This window comes from Amphiprion ocellaris, chromosome 2 (genome assembly GCF_022539595.1).
Source record: "Amphiprion ocellaris isolate individual 3 ecotype Okinawa chromosome 2, ASM2253959v1, whole genome shotgun sequence".
Classification (NCBI taxonomy): Eukaryota; Metazoa; Chordata; class Actinopteri; family Pomacentridae; genus Amphiprion; species Amphiprion ocellaris.
In genome coordinates this window covers 36,034,068-36,054,803 of record NC_072767.1, presented here as the reverse complement: position 1 = coordinate 36,054,803, position 20,736 = coordinate 36,034,068, and the positions used below count along the sequence as shown (strand labels likewise).

Here is a 20,736-nt window from a genome sequence, read left to right as displayed (position 1 = left end):
CTTATTTTCAACAATGGAGGAATCAAAACAAAACTCTGCTTCACTGGTTATCTGGTTCATGAATGTAACATGGCAGAAGGTCTCTTTACTATCAGAGACACATAGCAAATATAGAGTAAGTGACCACAGTTGAACCAGAGAGGAAAAAACAATGCATAAAGCCGTGGCAACCAACAGAAGAGTCTGTGGTGAAGTGGAGACAAAGATGTACTTCCTCTTTGAAATATGAAAAATACGATAATAGGAAACAATTGGACTTGTTCATCCCAAACTTCACAGAATTAGACAACAATGAAAAGCAAGAGAATCTGTTTGGCACAGTTTACCGAGCTGCACAATATCTGACTGCATGTCATAAGCTGAATGACACATAAATAAAACATCAAATATGACAGCCATCTTGTCATAGGATAATATACATACGGCACACAGAAACAACACATAATTAGAATTTTTTTTTTTTTTGCAGTTCTCTTGTTGTTTATCATCTTATTCATTTTCTTTATTACCTGATTTATTTCACTTTTTTAAAATTACACCATCCTCAATTCTTTGGCAGTATTAGTAACCTGGTATTTATGCAGAGGAAGCATATTTAATTAATGTGAGTTTTAGGAGTATTTATATACAAATTTTGGAACCTTTGTGTACAGCTACGCTAACTGGTTCCTCTTCTTTCTAAACTTTATGATATACTAAGCTAACCACTTAGCAACTGTGTATTTCCCAAAACAATTTATTTAAAGTTTACTTGTTGTATTCACCACTATGTTCCATCCATACAGTAGACTACTGTGTGGAGCTAAACACACTGCATAGATACAGTATTCAGACTTACACACACACACACACAAGTGAATATTCCCAAAAAGTGGAACAGATTTTTAATCATCACAACCGTGAAACATTACACATTCACTTGCTCCTGCAATCAGTGCAAGTGACGTCTCGTCACGCATCCACATGTGGGAAATCATGGGAACACTTTCCTTTTGGGTTTAATTCAACAGATGTGGAAGACGTACTCTGATCTCATACTAAAGTAAATGTACCAGTACCACAGAGTAGAAATACTCCGCTACAAGTAAAAGTCATGCATTTAAATGTAGAATTTAGTATAAGCACAAAAGCTTTAGTAACAAAATACACTTGAGGTGACAAAAGTAAAAGTGCTCATTATGCAAAATGGCATAGTTCAGAATGTATGTTACATGATTAGAATTACTGATGCATTTATGTTTTCATCATTTTAATGTTGAAGCTGGTAAAGGTGATTTCTATAGTGTGTAAGTTAGTGTTAATTTTCCCTTTAGCAATAAACTTTTATTTTAATAGATAATACTACATCATAATTTCCTTGATTAAATGTTGCATTATTATCTAAATCTGCAAAGTAGCTTAAGTTTCAAATAAATATAGTGTAGAGGACGTATCATATTTGCCTCTGAATTGTAGAGTAGCAGAAAATGGAGAAACCCAAGGAAAGTACAAGGAATGCAAATGTGTACTTAATTACAGTATTTGAGTAAATGTATTTGATTACTTTCCACCACTGCAATCAGAAATATGTGGGAAAGAAAATAATGAAACCTTGTTGCCATGACATTCATTCTTACATGGATTTCTGTGTAATCATGGCTATATGAACCCAAGTGGCGACGTCAGTTGTGACGTATATTTCTTTTGTTTCGCTGTTTCCTTTAATGTATTAAGGCAACACCTTAGAATAACAGCGCTTTCTTTCGAAAATATGCCTGTGATACAATGTTTCCTTCGTTTCTTCTTGGCACCACAACTTAATGAATCACACGGGTTACACCTACAGTATATGCTTTACTTCAAGTTAGCAACCTATACACTCCCCTGCATACTGTTTATCCCATACATCCATCTAAAAGCCACACACTCATACATTACGGCCAAATTATGTTGCAACAGCATGGTGGAGTTTTGCGGGACTTCCCAAACTGAATAATATAAGAAAGGCTCACCTATGATTAGTATGTTACCTACTCCTCCATGCTTGACTGCCTCCTGGCACTCACATTCAGCTTTCAGAAAACAACCTAAAATCATTTAATAGACCCGATTTGAGAGCCTTTGGGAGGGGAGCTGAATTTATGCCCCAGGACCCTGGAAAAAGGCAGGGAGAGGGAGAGATGGAGGATCACAGTGCAACGGTAAATAATGTTACAGTATGAATAATGAGCTCCCTCTGTGCCAGGGCCTCAACTGGACTAATGACAGAGACCTGTTTTAGATTAGGTCTTACAAAAACACACACACATGCATGCATGTCCATGAAGCAGCACACAGAAACACACACACTCTCAGGGGGGAGGTCCTATCAGTTTAGATAATCTGTTGCTCGCGGCAAAACGGAGCTCTGCGTTCTGCTCTGGGACGACTAATACAAAGGAGGAAACCAAAAAAAGGCAGAGGGCATGCATCTTCAGTCACGCATTCATCCTTCCCTTTGAATTGTCAAGTATGTGTCATCCATTTCCCTCTGTTGGTCTCCCTCTTGCCAGTGTTTTTCCTTCTTCTGAGAAGTTTGAAACTCAAGCCTCCTTCAGCAGTGGGTCAGTTTTTCCAGAGCTACAGTATGCAATGTTTGATGCATTGGTTTAATTACCTAGCATGGTGCAATTCTGCCATATGCTGTCATTAGCAGGTTCAATTAGAAGAAAAGACTCACGAAATGATGCACACTTCATGATGTATTTATAAAGTTTGCAGTCTTTTTTAAACTTAAAACTCACTCTTTGGAGACATTGTCATCACCTTCCCTCTACACAGTAGCTTTTATAAAACTCATTAAGTTCAACAGGTACTGCTCACACTTTCCAGCAAATAAATGTGTAACAACAAATTCCAGTGGATATTTCAGGCTGCAACTGCTAAGTGGAACTTTAGAGGCCTCGGTACACAATTAAAAACACATCTCTAAGTATGCTTCATCATGTAAAATTATCTACAAAGGACAAAAAGTGTTGTTGTATATTGATTTTAGTACCTGCCAATCAGTAGTGTTCCTTTTCTTATTAGTCGATTAGTATTTTCTAATTCCATCACTCAGTTAGGATAAGCTGGTGTTAGGCAGATTGATTCTACATAAAATACATCTGCAAAAGGATGTGGGCATACACCTCGGCTGCATGACTGCTGCCAAAAATCAGTGATACAGGAGTTAAATCTAAGCCAAACACTTGAGTCTTAATTCATGTGCATTCAGCTGCTTCCTCCTCGCTCATTTCTAGGTGTCAAAGTGGCTCTGACTGTTGGTTGTTTCAGTCTCAGTTCCCATCCTGCCCACAGCTCCTGGCTCCGCTGGCAGGGAGAGCAGGCAGCAAAGCAGGGTGAAAGACGGTGAGAAGACACCATAACTCTCAATCTGTCTCCTCTTCCCACTCATCGCTTCTCCAGTTTTTTGAATCTGGCTTCTATAAAGACAAAAAACACAGAATTGTTCACTTTAAGAGGTTCAAACAAAACACAAATACAACAGTAAAATCATGTTTGGCTCTATTTGTAGGCTGTAATATAGAAATATTTAGCTCAAAAATTGGTGTCACGGCGCCATCTGCTGCCAAATAGGTGTGCCTGTCCTATACCAACTGTATTATTGCTCTGTGCCACACATCAAGAAGGACATCATAAAGCCTACAGTGTCGGAAAGGCAAAGCACTCTCAAAGACACAGAAAAATATTTTATTCATCAAACAGAGTTAAGTTAAGCAGAGAGCAACCAAGAGAGCACATCAAGGAATCCCACAAATAATGTCATGAACACTATGGTACCAATAATGTGTTTTAAACTGTGTTGGGGGGTTTTTTGATAGAACTTATGCATGCATTCTCCTACACGTCTGCACATTTGGTGTCTTACCCAGTTTTTTGGAATATGCGTCCAGTTTGTAAGCAGCTTGTTCAAGTGAGGATACTTGCTCTTCAATCTGATTTATTTGGTCCAAGTAGGGCTGTAGACTAGCATCTGAAACAAACATACAGAACAGCCAAGAGTTCATGACATTGTAATAAGAAGTGTACATAAACACACTGGTGCTACTTTTTAATAAAGCTTTACATTCTGAGCCAAGGCTGTGGTGGTTAGCACTTTTGCCTTGTAGCTAGAAGATCCCCGGTTTGTGTCAGGGCCTTCCTGGGATCTTTCTGCATGGAGTTTGCATGTTCTTCCTGTGCATGAGTGGGTTTTCTCCAGGTACTGTGGCTTCCTCCCATAGTCCAAAAAAATGCTGAGGTTAATTGATTATTCTAAATTGCCTGTAGGTGTGAATGTGAGTGTGATTGTCTGATTGATTATGTGGCCCTGCGACAGATTGGTGACCTGTCAGCTGGGATAGGCTCCAACAACACCACCACCACCACCACCACCCCCCATGACCCTAATGAGGATGAGCGGTGTATAGAAAATGGGTGGATGGAGTCTGAGCCAAGAAAGACCTCACACTACATACATTGTGTATCTTACTCACACTTATTGTTGAGATCCTGCAGGTTGCGGCTGATGTTGATACTAATGTCTTTCATTTCCATGTATTTCAGACTAGTAAGCTTGTTCATGTTCTCCAATAGACGGTAATCCTCACAAGTGGCTGAGAAGGAAAGGACATTGGGAGAATATGCATGAGAGAACAGACAACAGTGGAAACAAAGAGTAAGATCGAAGATGAGAAAACAAAGATCATCAGTAATTATTATGACTAATATTGAAGCGTTAAATTGGCCAGAGCCCACCGGAGCTGAGCTCTGTCTCCTGATATTCAAATCAAGCCATTCCAGACCTCAGCTCTGTCTCTTTCAGTCACCAATTTAGACACAAGTCTTAGAACTGGCTTTCAGACACTCTCTCGAACAGAATAAGCAAATGTAGAAAGTTGCTTTGTTTCTTTGACTTTATTAAACAGCAGCACAACAGCAGGATCCAGCCTGTTTCACAATAGAGAAAGAGTGTGAGTGTAATTTACATAGTAGTACAGCAGGTGACTTCCCTGATTATTTCAATCATCTCTCATGTTAATGTGATGACACAGAGCCTTATTAATCTAATCGTGTTCCTGTACAGTAAATATCTTCACAGTTTTTTTATAGTGAAATAACTGGGGGAAAAGTAATCGAGCTCAGGATGAATACAGCATCATGGGAGCTGTCTGCAGATTTTTACTCTCACCAAATGTTGCTTATTTTTTGCCAGGTGTATCAAGGATATTATTACACAGTTTCGCTACTTGAATGCAAATTATAATAATCATTTTAATAACTCGTCTGCCATTTCTGTCTATTAGGGTGTTGTTCTGTGGTACTTCACACCTCAAATTTGTTTAACATTTAGTTTAATAGAAATTACACAAAGTATTTAAATTAAAAAAACAGAAATTAGAACTCTCTGGCTTTTCCCTGGTCAAATCTGTCTGTTTAGATTGTTATCCCAAATTTGATATCTAATTCTGAACTGCCACCATTACTGTGGATGTGAATGAAATTTACTGTGGCACAGCATTAAAAACTAACATTTAGAAAATTCAGCTGCAACACACCTTTTAAGAAGCAGTCTTAGTAAATCTGCAAAGTCCACATCTGCAAAACTGTCAGTGTAAAATCATAATTTAACTCCTGGTAAGAATGTAATTCTTGTATGCAATGAAATGAACATGACAGAGGGGGTAGACATTTTTTAAAATAACCTGTTAGTTCTCCTTGCAGGAAGATGGCCATCTTTTCAAACATATCAGTGCACAACTCGTTGATGTCGGGCTCTGCAGGCTCCACAGCCTCCTCTGCTGTCTCCACACCACCATCACCTGAAAACAAGTGTCAGGAGACAAAAAATAACACAACACAGCTCATTAATCCAGTTCAGAAGCTGCATGTTACAATAATAAATACGCAATACTCGAATGTAATAAAATACAAAAAATAAAGAATGTAACGGTTGTGACATACGATGTAATACACAAACAAAAAAGTAGAATAATTAGGTTTTATATGCTACATTAGCATTAGCAAGCAACGGAAGTGCAAAGCTAACTCGGCTCACTGTTCGTGCCGGGTCTCCTGGAAGCGGCCGTCAGACTTTCTGCCGCATCCTCCGGGCCCTCTGCGGGACCGCTGGCGCTTGCAGTCGTGTTCAGAGCTGCCAAATGGGCCGCCGGTGCCCTGGAGATGCTGTCCATAGCTGCAGCGTCGTCTCCAGTTGCAGCCATTTTGTTCCTGTTTTAGTCCCAGGTCACATGAGCCGCGAGGTCACGTGACGTCCGCCCGCCACCACAACCACCGCCCCTACGCGCGCGCACAACCACGCCCTTCTGTTGTTTATAATCAGTGATCGATACTCTGCATTAGTGGTTAATATTCAGGCGGCAGCTTTCAATTCCATCATTTATGAATCGCTGTTAGCCTTTAAATGAATATTTAAATGTACAATCTGGAGTTTTAGTACACATTTAAGATGTGTACTAGTTATTTAGAGCCGAGTTGTTGTTTTTTCTCTTCTGTTCTGATTTAGTTTTTTCATTCATTTATTTATTTATGTAGTTTACCAGCAGGCGAACTATTATATCTTGAAGCAACATTTATCACTCTGCAGTTAACTGGTCACTATGGTGTTAATGTTCAATTAAGACTTAATTTATCATTGACTTTCATGTGGTAACATGTTGCCTTTATTTTAGTATTTATTGTTCTCATTTAAAGATATAATTGAAAAAAAGTAAGTACAATTGAAATCTCTAAACAAACTTTAGATGATTGGAAATGCTGCAGTAGGACATTTTCTCTCCAAAACTAAATAGAGAGAGCACATTACTGTAGTTTTGAGAGCTCTGGTCTGTTCAGCGCTCCCCAGAGTACAACTAAAACATATGGAAAAGCTGCATTCTCTGTCGTCGGCCCTCAGTTATGGAACAGCCTTCCAGCGGAGGTCAGAGCATCTGATTCAGTGGATAGCTTCAAACGAAACCTAAAAACATATATTTTAGGCAAACATTTATGTAGTTTCATGTAATTTACCAGTATTTACTACATTTATTATGGACTCTTGTTATTATTTTATTATATTAGTTTCTCTTTTTGATATAAAACACTTTGAGTTGCATCTGCTTTGTGAACTTTGTTACACAATGGGTGTATTATTATTTTTCGTAGCACTAGGGGTAGTAGTAGTACTTGCTTGGCTGAAGAAATCTGTCAGCTGTTGTGTGGAAGCTGCAGTGTCCCAGCAAGAAATCACTCTTCTTCACATTCTTAGCCAAAGGTTTTCTTTCCATTTAACATGCATTTTTTTTCCACAAATGATCCATGTTAATGGATTAAGAATACAATTATTAAAGTTTATTGTTTTTCGTGTTTATTTTAAATTAAAAATAAATACATTTCACAATTTCATTGCAGTATTCCCATTGCTACCCAATTAACCCAATGCAATACTCACTTCATCAAAAAAGAGAAAAGAAAACAAAGAAAGAAATGAATTTCCATTAATGACAAATTCAGTTAGTATTTTCATCATCACCAGGGACCATTTCTTTTCTTGTAGAATAAAATTTAGAGATCCAAGAGAGCATTCAAATCAGTCAAACTGTATCTCAGACTCAGGCTCAAGATAAAAGATATACAATAAACACAGCAATACAGAGAGAAAAAGTGATTTAAAATTAACAACATCAGTGACCCGCAGGAGGAAAACTGATTTTTTTCTCACAGTGACTTTTTTTATTTAGTCATACAAAGTTTATTGTCCATGCCTTTTTTTTCTCATGAAAACTGGCTGCCGTTCATCATTAATGACCCCGACAGTGAAAGCTATACTGCTGTTAAACAGTAATTAACCTTTCAAATCGTTACACCGTCCAGGATTCTTCGCTGTGCGCGCTCCCGCGTGCAGCATGCAGTTCCTGGGAGCAGAACTCTCCGCTACACCTGTGTCGGCGCTGTTGTGGGGGAAGCGGATCGTGACAGGCCAGCAGCGGCGGACTGTAAACATGGCGGCGTGCACAGCTACAGGGCTGTGCCGAACATCCCGTTACTATTAGTCTGAGAGACGGAGACACCCCGAAAATGGAGACCGAAGAGGAGCAGCACATAACGACGCTCCTCTGCATGGGGTTCCCGGACCCCGACGTGATACGAAAAGCGCTCCGGCTGGCAAAGAACGACATCAACGAGGCAGTGGCGCTCCTGACGAACGAAAGCCCCGGACTCGGGTATGGATACGAGCTGATGGAGAGCGGGCCTGCCCCCGGCTTGGGCTCGAGCGGAGACGGGGAAAACAGCGGGAGGACCGGGACTGGAGGGTTTGACCCGCCTCCCGCATACCACGATGTGGTGGATAGCGAGGTAAGAGCAGCCTCAGCGGGCATTATTTGAAGGGAGGAGAACATGGCCAAATGCAACTTGCAGGAGGGACTGGGCTCGCCCATTTAACTAGCTAAAGTTAGCTTCAATGCTACATGCAGCGAGCCTAACGTGAGCTGTCAGAGCTGGGGTGAACTACCCTCCAGACCTACAGGACAGGGCATGCCACTGCTTCATACATGACACAAGAATTATCTGTTAACATTAACCCCAGTTGTTTAAATAATGCATCGGAAAGGCTGCTCTAAACTTACAAGCTAACCTAGCTAGCTAGTAGCCGGCTAGCTAGCGTTGCTTGAGAGTTAAACGCGCCAGTAACTGGACCAGGAGCACTGAGGCATCTCTCTGGAGGATTGCATTCTTCTGGGAGCTGTTGTAGCGTGTAATCAGTGCTATCAGTCAGCCTGCAAGTCAGTTGGATCTACTGAGCGTGCTTTTGCATGTGTTAGCCACCGTTAGCTGCTCGTGTGACAGCGGCAACCGTACTCAGCTCCTGGGATTACAGTCCACTAGAACCGGACTCACTGTAGAAGCGGTTTCGCAATTTCTTTGGCGTACGTGGCCATTTTGATCATCCGTCTGAACACATTCCCAGCTGTCATCTAAGTGACAGTTGTTGTTTCATTCAGTGATCATTCTTAAATGGCGTGTGTGAGCATCTTAAGGGCCAGCCATTGGTCCTTCGACAGTGATTAACCTACAAGTCCTCTCACTTCGTCCTTGTTTGCAGTGTTTATGTGGTGAGCTGCAGTGGCTTCTCCTAAGTACCTGTCTACATGAGATATGGTTCCATTGCTCTGACTGACACCTTGAGGAATTCCAGGTTGTTTGCCTTCAGCAACTTGACCTCAAACCTGTTGCCCACCTAAACGTCCAAAAAGCTCTGACGTGTTGCAAAAAAACATTGCTGTCATCGATAGTCAAAATCGCCTCATTTATGAGATCATTGATTGAGAAATTTCAGCCACTTCTTGTTCCCCTTTTTGCGGTCATGCTGTTTGAGTTGCTGTGATTGTGGGTCAGCAGAACAGCTACAAATAAACTGTAGAGTTGCAACGAATAATCGCTAAGTTGTCAAGGCTTAAACTGAATACCAACCATTTTATTAACTGAATGATCAGATCGAGTGAGAATAAAAGTCTAAGTTCTCTAATACCAGCTCCTTAAATCTAAATATCTGGTTTCTTTCATCCTTTATGACAGTAAACTAAATACCTTTAGGTATGGGCAAAGCAGGAAATTTGAGGATATCATCTTGAACTCTGGGAAATAATAAACATTTTTCACCATTTTGTGACACTTTATAGATCAAACAGCTGATTAATTAATCAGGACAATAATCAATAGTTTATTCAGGAATAAAAATAACAATTAGTTGCAGCCTTATTGACCAGTTAGTCATTTTCTTAACATCAGTTTTTCTTTTTCTTAATAGCATCACAGTTCTTTATTGGCTGTTTTAGTGAGTCTTGAGTACCCAATATTTGGTATTGACAGTGTGTGTAAAATCATGAAAACTTGCAAAGCAATATAAATAATAAACCCATTTTATTATTTTTTTTAAATATGGTAATAATGGTGTTGTTACAGACCTTCCACAACTTTGCACCCAGTGACCCCAGCTCCCGGTTCACTGACAAACCCTCCCATGAAAATCAAGCGTTTTGCCTCAATAACATGTCTATATGGTGTGTTTTTTCATACGCTATATGTGCAAAAGCCATGGCTGAACGGAAAGTCTAATTTGAACCATTCCATTCAGACTAACTTGTCTAATGATACACATTTGAGACATAAGCACAATGGCTTCATCCACTTGTGTATATATTTAAAAAAAAAACATTTGCTGAAAATGTATCTGTCATGAAACAGAAATTAACAAGTGTCATTCCTGCATAGCATTATCAGTTCGTAAACATGCAATGTGTGGAATGACATGGGTGAAAGGGATGTCTCCTCTCCTCTCTTCCTGTGTTTGCTGTATTTATGCTTGTGAGGCCTGTCATAGGTCTCTGGCCTCATGTTATGCTCCTAAATATAGGCCTGCAGTCTCCCTGACACACACAAACACATTGCAGTTTTTACAGGGGGTTCCCAGGAGGGTTGCGGGTGCATAGTAACAGAGTGGTGCTGAGTTGCCTCATTGTCCGGCCCAACAACACACACACATGCTCATGCCTTTGAGACATGAACCTTTCCCCTAAAGCCTTTAGGTGTAGAAACAGTGAGAGCTTTGCGGCTTAGATTAATGCTTGATAGTGATTCTTATGACGTTTTCTACATTTCATTCAAAGGGAGAAAGCTTCCTTTCCCGCTACACTGTCAGTCCTGTTTAAAACAATCAAATCAGTTTGTAGAGCCAAGTTAAATCAACTGTGAGTTGTATCTGCCAGCAGTGAGATGTCTTGTCTTAGCTGGTCTTTGAACATACTGTTTTCTAAGATCTGTATTAGTTCACTCTCCCTCCCTCTTCCCTTCCTCTCATCCATCAATGTGTCATATCTGATTTTCTTAAACAAGGGAAGAGATGAAATGTGATGCTTCTCTATTGCTTCCTCTTTCCTCCCTCCTGTTTTCCTCTCACTTGTGGACTTAATTTCCAGTTATCGCTTTTTATATCTCATGCATGCAGCACAGTGAAACATACACCTAACATGTACACCGTCATGTATGCTAGTATGTGGAAATGTAATCAAAAATGCTAAGATTTGACCTAACTATATTTTTCTGAATATATTTATATATTATATATATAATTCCCGGCCAGCAGGCAGATGGGTCCCCCCACATTAGAGCCGGGTTCTGCTCGAGGTTTTTTTCCCTGTTAAAAGGGTGTTTTCCTTGCCACTGTCGCCTTTTGGCTTGCTCTGGGGGTCAGGCATATGGGTTCTGTAAAGCGTCTCGAGACAATTTGACTGTAATTGGCGCTATATAAATAAAATTGAATTGAATTGAATTGAATTGAATTGAATTAATATTTATATTTTGCAGCACCCACAGGCGAAATGGACAAATGTGTTGTAGTAGTTTGGGTCATGTATAATGCAGGGAGAGCTGAATCCTGGGGCTCAGTCATAGTTAAAACATACTTTTCCATACCAGACAGTAAGTCAGTCTTCATGAAATGGCACGGTGACTGTTCAAATATGCTATAAATCACTGGTTGATTTCACTCTTAAGAGTTGATATGTGTGCTGTAATGTGCTCGTGGGCAGCACTGTTTCACAGGAGTGAGCTCTGCAGTTTAATCATGAATATTCAGATAACTTCGTGAATATGTAAGCAACCATATGAGGTAAATAATTCAATATGCTTTCACTACGCAGAGCGATGCATTTTACTACTGCTACCTGTTTTGTGTTCATATGGCAGCTGAGCTTGACCTTGGCGTTTTGAACCATAAATACAGAATAAATCAAAGCTGGCTTTAACTGAGTTGAATTTTAACTTTCCTTTCATTACCTGCTCAGGCATGACAGTACAAAATGTCCTTGTGGGTAGCATCGTACTGCTAACAAGACAATGTCGTGTCATGTGGCAGAGTGTTCATTAACTCGACTCTACCTCTCACACCCTGTCTTCCACATCACAGTCCTTTAGAGTTAATCTGGTGAAGCACTTGAAAACAAACACCTGTCTCGATTTGTTTTTGGGGCTTCTCGAGAAAGAAATAGAGGGTAAAAATGATGCAGGGATGAAGGGCATACCGTCAAGGAGAGGACGCGTTGCAAATGACTGCTATCGTGCTTCTCCCAGAGGGAGGAAAAGAATCAAGCATCATCCTGTCTGACTCTGTCATTGCCAGAGGCCATTTGTATTACTCCAGCATCGCGCAGAGGACAGTTGCAGTGTCATTATAAAACAGTGGGAGCAGCTGTGTGAAATAAAGTCACCCTCTGCATTAGGCAGTAATTTTTGTCTGTCTGTCTGTGTGTTACAGAGGAGCAATGATGAGAATGGGAATTGCTCAGGAGGGAGCATGGAGTTTCCCACCACTAACCTGTACGAGCTGGAGAGCAGAGTCTTTACTGACCACTGGTCCATACCTTACAAGAGAGAGGAGTCATTGGGCAAGTGTCTCATTGCCTCCACCTGCCTTGCTCGTCATGGTAAGAGAAAGTGTGTGATGGAAGTCTTTGTTTTTTAAGGTCTATGTTCAGTTAAGTCTGCATAATCGTGTGGATGCCATGTTTAGTTTGGATCATCGGGTGTTTTTCACATGCTGCTATTTTGGACACTTGTGTTGCATGTCTCAATATGCCATTACTCTGTGACAGCCAAGTTTTTGTCCAAGTTTAGATGCGGGATAAATATGTGAATCCAACATCTCCCTCTCTGCCAGGTCTTGCTGACGCAGATGAGAACTGCAAGCGCTTTATGGATCGGTGCATGCCAGAGGCCTTTAAAAAGGTGAGCAACAGAGAAGCAGACCTTTAAGTGATGGCTTGAGTAATTATCAAACATTACCTAACTTCCCTCCTGTCTATCTGTCTTGTTCACTGTCACCAGTTGCTGACCAGCAGTGCTGTACACAAATGGGGCACCGAGATTCACGAGGGAATCTACAATATGCTCATGTTGCTGGTGGAGCTGGTTGCAGAGAGGGTGAAGCAGGATCCGGTGCCTGTAAACCTGATGGGAGTCCTGACCATGGTGCGTTATCTCAGAAAGTCAGAAAACATCCAACATTGTCAATAACTCTTCTCAACACTCCTCTTATGCCCCTTTCAGACATGCACTCCTTTCTGTTAATCTGACAACTGAGTTTGTCAGCTTCTTTTCTTAATAAACACGCTGATACCTTCTCCATTAAAGTCACGACTTTTTACAGCATACACAAGTGATGTTCTTCAGAATTGTGTGAAGCAATTAAGGGGAACAATTTTTACACAATTCAGCCACAATATTGGTCCAGAAACATCACATAGAGCACAAAAGACAGTTTGTGGCCAAAAACACCTTTCTCGTTGCAATAAAAATGTAACTTTACTACAATGAGGACAGAGACTGTAACAGGTCAGATGAAGGCTCATCAATGATGAATGTAATCCAGGTTTTAACTAAATGGTAACAGGATGAACTTGTTGCTTTCAGCTGTTTGTAGAAGTCTTTTCTCTTGGTTGATACTTGTAGCATCATAATGTACTGCTACTGAGTGTTTCCCATGTAAGAGAGTAGCATGTAATTATGCTTACTGTACAACAGAATCACCTTCATTAATTACTTATTATAAATGATCCCGCATGGAGGCAGGAGCAATAACAATCTAACAGGAAGTAGCACTTTTTGCTTTTCTTCACATTAGACAAGTGAGCTAGAACACACAGTTGCAGTTCATAGGCTACAGTTAAATAATTTGTTGCACGTAGGATTGTTACTCAGTCTTTTGTTTATTATTAGTGCATTAATAGCCATTATGTCACTATGTCATTTTTCTGACAAATATCGCACACATACCATGGCTCCCTGTGGTGTGTATGTCTTAATGAGGCCATGTAAGAAACTTAAACATGTCCGAACAGAATGCCTTCAAAGATTGACAAAGCCAGTTGCATGTTTGAAAAGGGCTTTATTCTGCATCAGAGAATGACTCTGACTGTTTAACGAGACAGATCTTTTAATGATGCTATGTTTAAAATTTAATCTTCCATTGTGGTTTGACTATTCACTGCTAATCCACCAATTTCTCAAAGATACTGGTTTAGCTTTGTAAAGAAATGCCTGTTTTATCTAACCCTTGGTAATCAGATGTGACAGAGCACCACTGAGATCCATCAGGAGTATGTATTTACTGTGTCTTTGGTTTTGTGTTCAGGCCCTTAACCCTGATAATGAGTACCATTTTAAGAACCGGATGAAGGCCTGTCAGAGGAACTGGGCTGAAGTTTTTGGAGATGAGGCCAATATGTTTGCCGTCTCTCCTAGCAACACCTATCAAAAAGTAAGGGACGCTATTTTTGTCTGTACTCACTCTTTATCATGACGTACCATTGAAGTATTGTATGTGTGCCACTTTATCCAGATGTACTTGTAAGGATTTAAATACACATTAGCCTTTGTTTATGGTTCATAGTCATGTTCAGGGGCAGCAGACAAGCAAGTTCTTCTTCCCCACAGTGTTGCGTAACTGAGCCACAGGGGCTCAGGAGAACATGTGAGATTGACAGACAACAGCTGTCACAGAACTTAATGTGTGTTTGTGTATCATGAGAACTTGCAGTGTCATTGCTGCATAAATACGTTTTCAACATATTGAATTATCTGTTTCAGGAGCCTCACGGTTGGCTGGTTGATTTGGTGAATCGGGTGAGTAATGAAGTGTCACCTAGATATCATTATACATATGCCAAAGTTGCCTCGTATGTTTACTTATCTTTTGTTTTTTTTGCTAAAGTTTGGAGAGTTGGGAGGATTCACTGCAATACAGACGAAGCTCAACACAGAGGAAATCGAAATTGCTGTAAGAAAAACAGTCCTTACTTTTGACTTTTTGTGTTATTTGTGCCAATGCATCTTAAGAGTGATGAAATAGTTCCCGTCCCTGTGATGGATGAAGAGACACTGTAGACAGACTTCGAAGAAGTCTATAGAGGCAAAAGGTCACCATGTTTACCCCCACTGCTCTCAGCTGCAGGGTGCTGAATGTGTCTCTCTTTCCCCCTCTCAGTAATATTCACTTACACACAAACACACTCTCTCATCCTCCCGCTGTGTGATGGTTGAAATGCTCTGTTGTTTTATGTCTTCTGAGGCATCCTTGTACTGATGCTTCCTTCTGGGAACCTTGCCGGAACCACCACATTGCATAGCTATTGATTCAGTGTGTGTGTGTGTGTGTGTGTGTGCATGTACACACTCTCCCTCTAACCATTAGCATATTAATAAGGCAGAGACTCTTTGCAGACCACTGTTGCACTCTTTGGTAGCAGTGGGAGCTCAGCCGAGTGTGTAAGCTGTCAGATACCTACCGTACTCCAAGCACAGTCAAGAGAGAGATGTGAAAGTGAAAGGAGAAAAAGATAATGGCAGGAGCACTCTCCCTCCTCTTCTGAGTCCCGGGGGTGATTCATTCATTTGTCTGCTTTGAGCAGGAAGTGAAGTGGGGTGGAGCAGTGGATAGTGGGAGAAGGTGGAGCAGAGGGAGCAGCTCATAGAGAGCTGAGATGGAAGATAGTCAAAAACAGACAGCAACACAGGAGTCATTCATTAAGCTCCTGTGATTTAGCACTGAATGACAAATGACAGCTGGGCTCCAGTATTGGAAACTCACCCACACATCTGTTAGCATTCACTCCCTCTCACTCACATGCAATCTTCAAAACACAGTGTCAGTTTAAACCCAGACTGACCTCTGGCCTACACACTTCCAATCCAGAAGAGTGGCAGAGTGTTGTTGTTGTGTCTGTTCAATTGAAAGTGGCACCAGTAATTAAATACCAGTTTCACAACTGCTCAAGAAAGATTGCTGCTACAGAAACTGACAAATATGCAATGAGGAATTCTTATGATCGTTAGTCATACCACAGCTGTTACTGAGAAATTGATTTCCTTTTTTTGATTTATGTGATTCCTGAGCTGTTCTGTCTCTTTTTATCTGGCTACACAGTGTGTATCAGCTCTGGTCCAGCCTCTTGGAGTTTGTGCTGAATACCTAAACTCCAGCCTTGTCCAGGTGAGCTACCTTATCTGCTCAGACACACAAGTTTATGCTTCTTTGTGAGGACACTTGCAATGTGTTTCATAGCCCCTTCCCTAACGTGATACATCACAGCTAAAGGCCCAAACCCAGCTCTTACCATAACCCTAAAATCAAGCCTTAACCTTCAAATAGGCCAAAGGACTGTGAAAAAGTAAGGACTTCCCAAAATATCTTAGACTTCTAAGGCTAGTTTTATACTTTATGTGAGTAAGTAGAGGTCCACAAGGGTGTGTGTGCCATCATTTTCAGAATCTACACAAGTCCACAAGAGTTTATGTGGACTCCTCTGTGGATGTCCATGTGCACTTCCAATTCTATGCCTGTGTGACAACAATACTACAAGGCTGTATTGCCCATGTTTGGCAGTAATCTGCATGCATGGAATACACAGACGTACTGTGAATGTACAGTGCAAAGTCTTCCAAGCAGACTAGAAAGTGTTGAAATAACAACAACATAGCATCTATTGAATTCATGTTCTCAAGGAAGTATAATCAAGCCTTAAGATCTAACATTCATACTGGCCCTCACAAAGATAGTCTGCTATATAAGCACAAACAGTCTCACAGTGGAAGTATACAAACCTTAATTTGCTTCTCTGTGTCCTTTCTTTGTTTTAATTAGTTTGACTGCTGCTAATTTGTCTTTATGTCTATACTTTGTCTCTCTCAGAATGTTGAAATTCACAGTCGGGTTTGTTACCATGACCCATGTGCTCCATTCTGATGTGTTTATATTCTGTTTTTATTTGCTGTGTCCTGTTACTGTTTTGCTGCTGCAGTCGCCCACTTTTCCCACAGGGATCAATAGAGTTTCACTTTGTTTTCCCAGCCCATGCTTGATCCAGTCATTCACAAGATGATCACATATGTACAGAACCTGGAGGAAAAGGACCTTAAAGACAAGGTAGTGCTTTATAGTTGAAGTCTCACAAGATTGAATGCACCTAAAGTTGTTGTGAAAGTTCTCAAAATGCATGTAAACTCTATAGACACCTGTGTTTACTGATCTGGAATGATCCATCTGACTTTGGCATGCTTTCAATTAAAACCAATCAGTGTTGAGAGATGGGATGCCAGTGAGAGACTTTACTTGTCACTGAACCAATGAACCTCGATTATGCATCCTCTTTGGAAGCTTTCAGTGGGAGGAAACAGTGACAAGGACCTTAATTTAGTGGAACTGGCTCTAAGCTGGTGTGAAAAAGGGGATTCTTTTGGAAGTTAATCAACTGTCTTTTAACTGCAGCGTCTGGTGAGCATCCCAGATCTGCTGTCGGCCATCAAGTTGTTGTGTATGAGGTTCCAGAGGGAGCTGGTCACTGTAGTGGACGACCTGCGGCTCGATACACTTCTGCGTATGCTCAAAACCCCCCACTTCTCCACCAAGATGAACTCCCTCAAAGAGGTCGGCTCTTATGGATTTACAACTGTTAACATTTACCATGTTTCAGTCCGTGTTTGGTTTCACAGCTCACTGTTTTTACATGCATTTTTCTCTCAGGTGACAAAGTTAATAGAAGAGAGCACAGTGTCAAAGACAGTGAAGAATGCTATTGACACTGATAAACTGCTAGACTGGCTTGTAGAGAACTCAGTCCTGTCAATAGCACTGGAAGGTAAGAATGAACAATTAAACACTTACACAGTCTGAAACAAACAGACAAAAAAAGATACATTAAGCTTAAGGTTTGAGTACAGCAGTTCACTTGTGATACTTCTCTTGGTCCAGGTAACATTGATCAGGCTCAATACTGTGAGAGGATTAAGGGAATCATTGAGCTGCTGGGGAGTAAATTGTCACTTGATGAACTCTCCAAGATCTGGAGAATACAGGTACAGTGATGTTGCATGAGTATAATTACATTTTCATTGTTCATCCTCAATATTTTTGTCTATTCATAGCCCAAAAACAATACCTGAACTGTATGTTTTTACATGTTGGTGAGAGTATAGCAAATGACGGCCTTCAGTAGATGTACTGATTGTTGTATGGGCATTTCAGGCAGGCCAGTCATCAACTGTGATAGAAAACATTCATACAATAATTGCTGCTGCTGCTGTGAAGTTCAGCTTCGATCAACTCACCCACCTCTTCGTCCTCATACAAAAGGTCTGTCCTATCTCTGTGATGTTTTTTTCCTGATTAAACTGTTGGATTTAACTGCTAATTAAGCATGTGTACAGTATAAATAATACCATGTTTGCACATTGTTTAGAGCTGGGAGGTTGAGAGTGACCGTGTTAGGCAAAAGCTGCTCAGTCTGATCGGGAGGATAGGCCGAGAAGCTCGCTCCGAAACTACAACAGGAAAGGTATGTTGTTTGTATCTGTATTTTCCTCAAGGCTAAACACATTCAGAAATAATTGGAAAGCTGGATAAAGAAATCTGCAGTATGTAATATTTCAACATAACAGTGTAGCCTTGAGTCTGAAGCATCTTTTGTCTGTTCAGGTGCTGGAGGTGCTGTGGGAGCTGGCTCACCTCCCCACCCTGCCCACCAGTCTAGTTCAGCAGGCGCTGGAGGAGCACCTGGGGATCCTGAGTGACGCCTACGCTGTCAAGGAGACCGTGAAACGCAGTTACATCATTAAATGTATTGAGGACATTAAGAAGGTGAGACAGACATGCTACAGTATTGTTTTTGATACATGCGAGGACTCCTGTTGGTTGTGGTTTAACTCACACTTCTCACTCTCTTTTCTGTTTACACATATGTAAACAGGGACTGTTTATTAAGCAACACAAAAATGCATCTTCATGGTGTGAAGGAAACATTACGTTGGACCCCTGCATTTTTTGTCTTGTTTAACTCTTGCATCACAGCGTGCCCCAATCCATGGAGCCACAGAGGGTCATGGGGTTGGGATGTCTGTCATTTCAAACAAGTTCCTATCCACCAGGAGTTCATTTATTGCAAATCTTTTTTTTTTTTAATTGTTGGATCAGGTATTCAGCATTTTCCTGATTATCTGCATCATTATTTTTAACTGATTCCCGTTATAATAAATACATTCAGATAGACGCTAATATGGTTTTGATGCAACCACCGCTCTCAATTTGTGGCCACTATTTTTTCACACAGATTGGTCATAGTCCTGAAGGATAAATGTTGAAAACTTCTCTTTTTGTTAATCATATGTAGAACATAAATTAAAAGAAGCATTTGAGCTAAATATTTTTTTTGTTATTCTATATTTTGACACCTATATTTTAAAATTTTCTCAGTCTCCTTGATAATATATAATGTGTGTTGGCCCAGCATAAACATCTTTGTTGACTTAAAAAAAAAGTACTTAAATTGTATGCGATAACAACCACATTGTAGTGTATTATTCAGAGCTTATTAAAGAAAGTAAATAGAAGGAAGTAAAGTAAGGTGTTCCCAGAAAGTCTTGAACTTATCATAGGTAAAAATAAACTAGCTAACATAAGGCATTAATGTTCAAAAACTTAAAAAGAAAGTAAACTGATTTTTAAATTAACAGTAAAATATCATACGTATAGAAACTTAATAATACTTTGGGATTTGTGCTTTGTCATGCTTTTCTAAATGTGTTTGTTCTATGTCAGTTATCCATGTATAGGTGTACATGCTCGCTCTCCAACATGACCAGCTGATACACCTAAATACAACCGAGCTGTTTTTAGTTACATCTGTGCTTTTCCTGCTGTGACCTGACACATCATATCCTCAGTGAAGAATGACTTACTGTAGCCACACTTACAGAACTCAATATACGTATCAGCCTTACAAACCTCACTTGTTACAGCGTGTTTACACAAACATTTGCAAATGTCCCGCTTCAAATGAAATGTATGTCTCCAGACTCACGCTCAGGAGGACAGTAAAGGCAGCGACACTCAAAGCCCATTTCATATTGGCACTTGGGGCAAGAAGAAATCTAACTCGTTGGCTAAAGTAAGAGAAGAATCCAATATGATGTGTATTTCCACTGACCAATGTGTATCCAATCTCGCTGCTTCACACCTGCCATCCAATTGTGGAAGAGGGTTTGACCACAAAGGGGGTTTCATTGGTCACACATTGATAATTTCACACATGAGGTAGTTTAACCAGGTGTGTGTTAATCTTTTGCTTGCCTCACTAAGAGGGCTTTGGCACTTGCTAATGATTACACAGTGGTGTTGATCTTGTTCTGGGTGAGAGTTGGCTCAATTAAAAGAGATGATTTAGCTGCTGGATGAGTGGTCAGCTTTGGTGGAAGTGCTAGCACAATTACGAGGAATCTAATCAGAACCATGGATCCGCAAAAGTGACGTGTTTGATAATTGACTTTAAAAATGATTTATTTGGACTTGAGTGCTTTAAATCCCTGGCTCTGATTTTTTTCCTCATGTTTTCATGAAGCCGCTACTGCAAAAATGGTGAGTCTGTGGTGACAAAGCTGTGATTTCAAATGAAAACCGAGCAGACCTCTGTTTTTGTAGGATGTGTTTATGGGCTCATTGTGATTCAGCAAATATTATCTGATATGTGTGTTTGTCTCAACAGGCCTCTCAACAGAGCAGTCCTCAGTCGGTCTGGGTCGTTCCTGCCCTCCGCCAGTTGCACGAGATAACCCGTTCTTTCATCAAACAGACCTATCAGAAACAAGACAAGGTACCACAAACACACACAGGCCATCTGAAGGATCTGCTCT

General features: G+C 40.5%; 2 protein-coding genes across 4 annotated transcripts in view; one reads left to right on the top strand and one right to left on the bottom strand.

The window, feature by feature from the left end:
* Nucleotides 1–2,707: 2,707 nt before the first annotated feature.
* On the bottom strand, nt 2,708–6,251 carry bloc1s2 (biogenesis of lysosomal organelles complex-1, subunit 2). Its single transcript, XM_023289152.3, has 5 exons — nt 6,059–6,251; nt 5,706–5,822; nt 4,497–4,616; nt 3,890–3,994; nt 2,708–3,443 (listed from the first exon to the last, which is right to left on the bottom strand). Exons 1-5 carry the CDS (start codon nt 6,222–6,224, stop codon nt 3,412–3,414), a joined length of 540 nt encoding a protein of 179 aa, XP_023144920.1. The 5' UTR covers nt 6,225–6,251; the 3' UTR covers nt 2,708–3,411.
* A 1,694-nt stretch (nt 6,252–7,945) lies between these two features.
* The window catches only part of usp24 (ubiquitin specific peptidase 24), a 36,319-nt gene continuing 23,528 nt past the window's right edge, over nt 7,946–20,736 (top strand). For 2 of the 3 annotated variants that reach the window (XM_023289146.3, XM_023289145.3), the window contains exons 1-17: nt 7,946–8,355; nt 12,314–12,482; nt 12,716–12,783; nt 12,883–13,026; nt 14,189–14,314; nt 14,644–14,679; nt 14,768–14,833; nt 15,980–16,045; nt 16,904–16,978; nt 17,321–17,479; nt 17,576–17,690; nt 17,804–17,907; nt 18,077–18,184; nt 18,291–18,386; nt 18,527–18,688; nt 19,902–19,994; nt 20,589–20,696. In XM_023289146.3, the coding sequence (XP_023144914.2) occupies nt 8,077–8,355; nt 12,314–12,482; nt 12,716–12,783; nt 12,883–13,026; nt 14,189–14,314; nt 14,644–14,679; nt 14,768–14,833; nt 15,980–16,045; nt 16,904–16,978; nt 17,321–17,479; nt 17,576–17,690; nt 17,804–17,907; nt 18,077–18,184; nt 18,291–18,386; nt 18,527–18,688; nt 19,902–19,994; nt 20,589–20,696 (1,974 nt within the window). In that variant the 5' untranslated portion in view covers nt 7,946–8,076. The remainder of the gene's footprint in view (nt 8,356–12,313; nt 12,483–12,715; nt 12,784–12,882; nt 13,027–14,188; nt 14,315–14,643; nt 14,680–14,767; nt 14,834–15,979; nt 16,046–16,903; nt 16,979–17,320; nt 17,480–17,575; nt 17,691–17,803; nt 17,908–18,076; nt 18,185–18,290; nt 18,387–18,526; nt 18,689–19,901; nt 19,995–20,588; nt 20,697–20,736) is intronic. The other variant, XM_023289148.3, reaches the window with a different exon arrangement.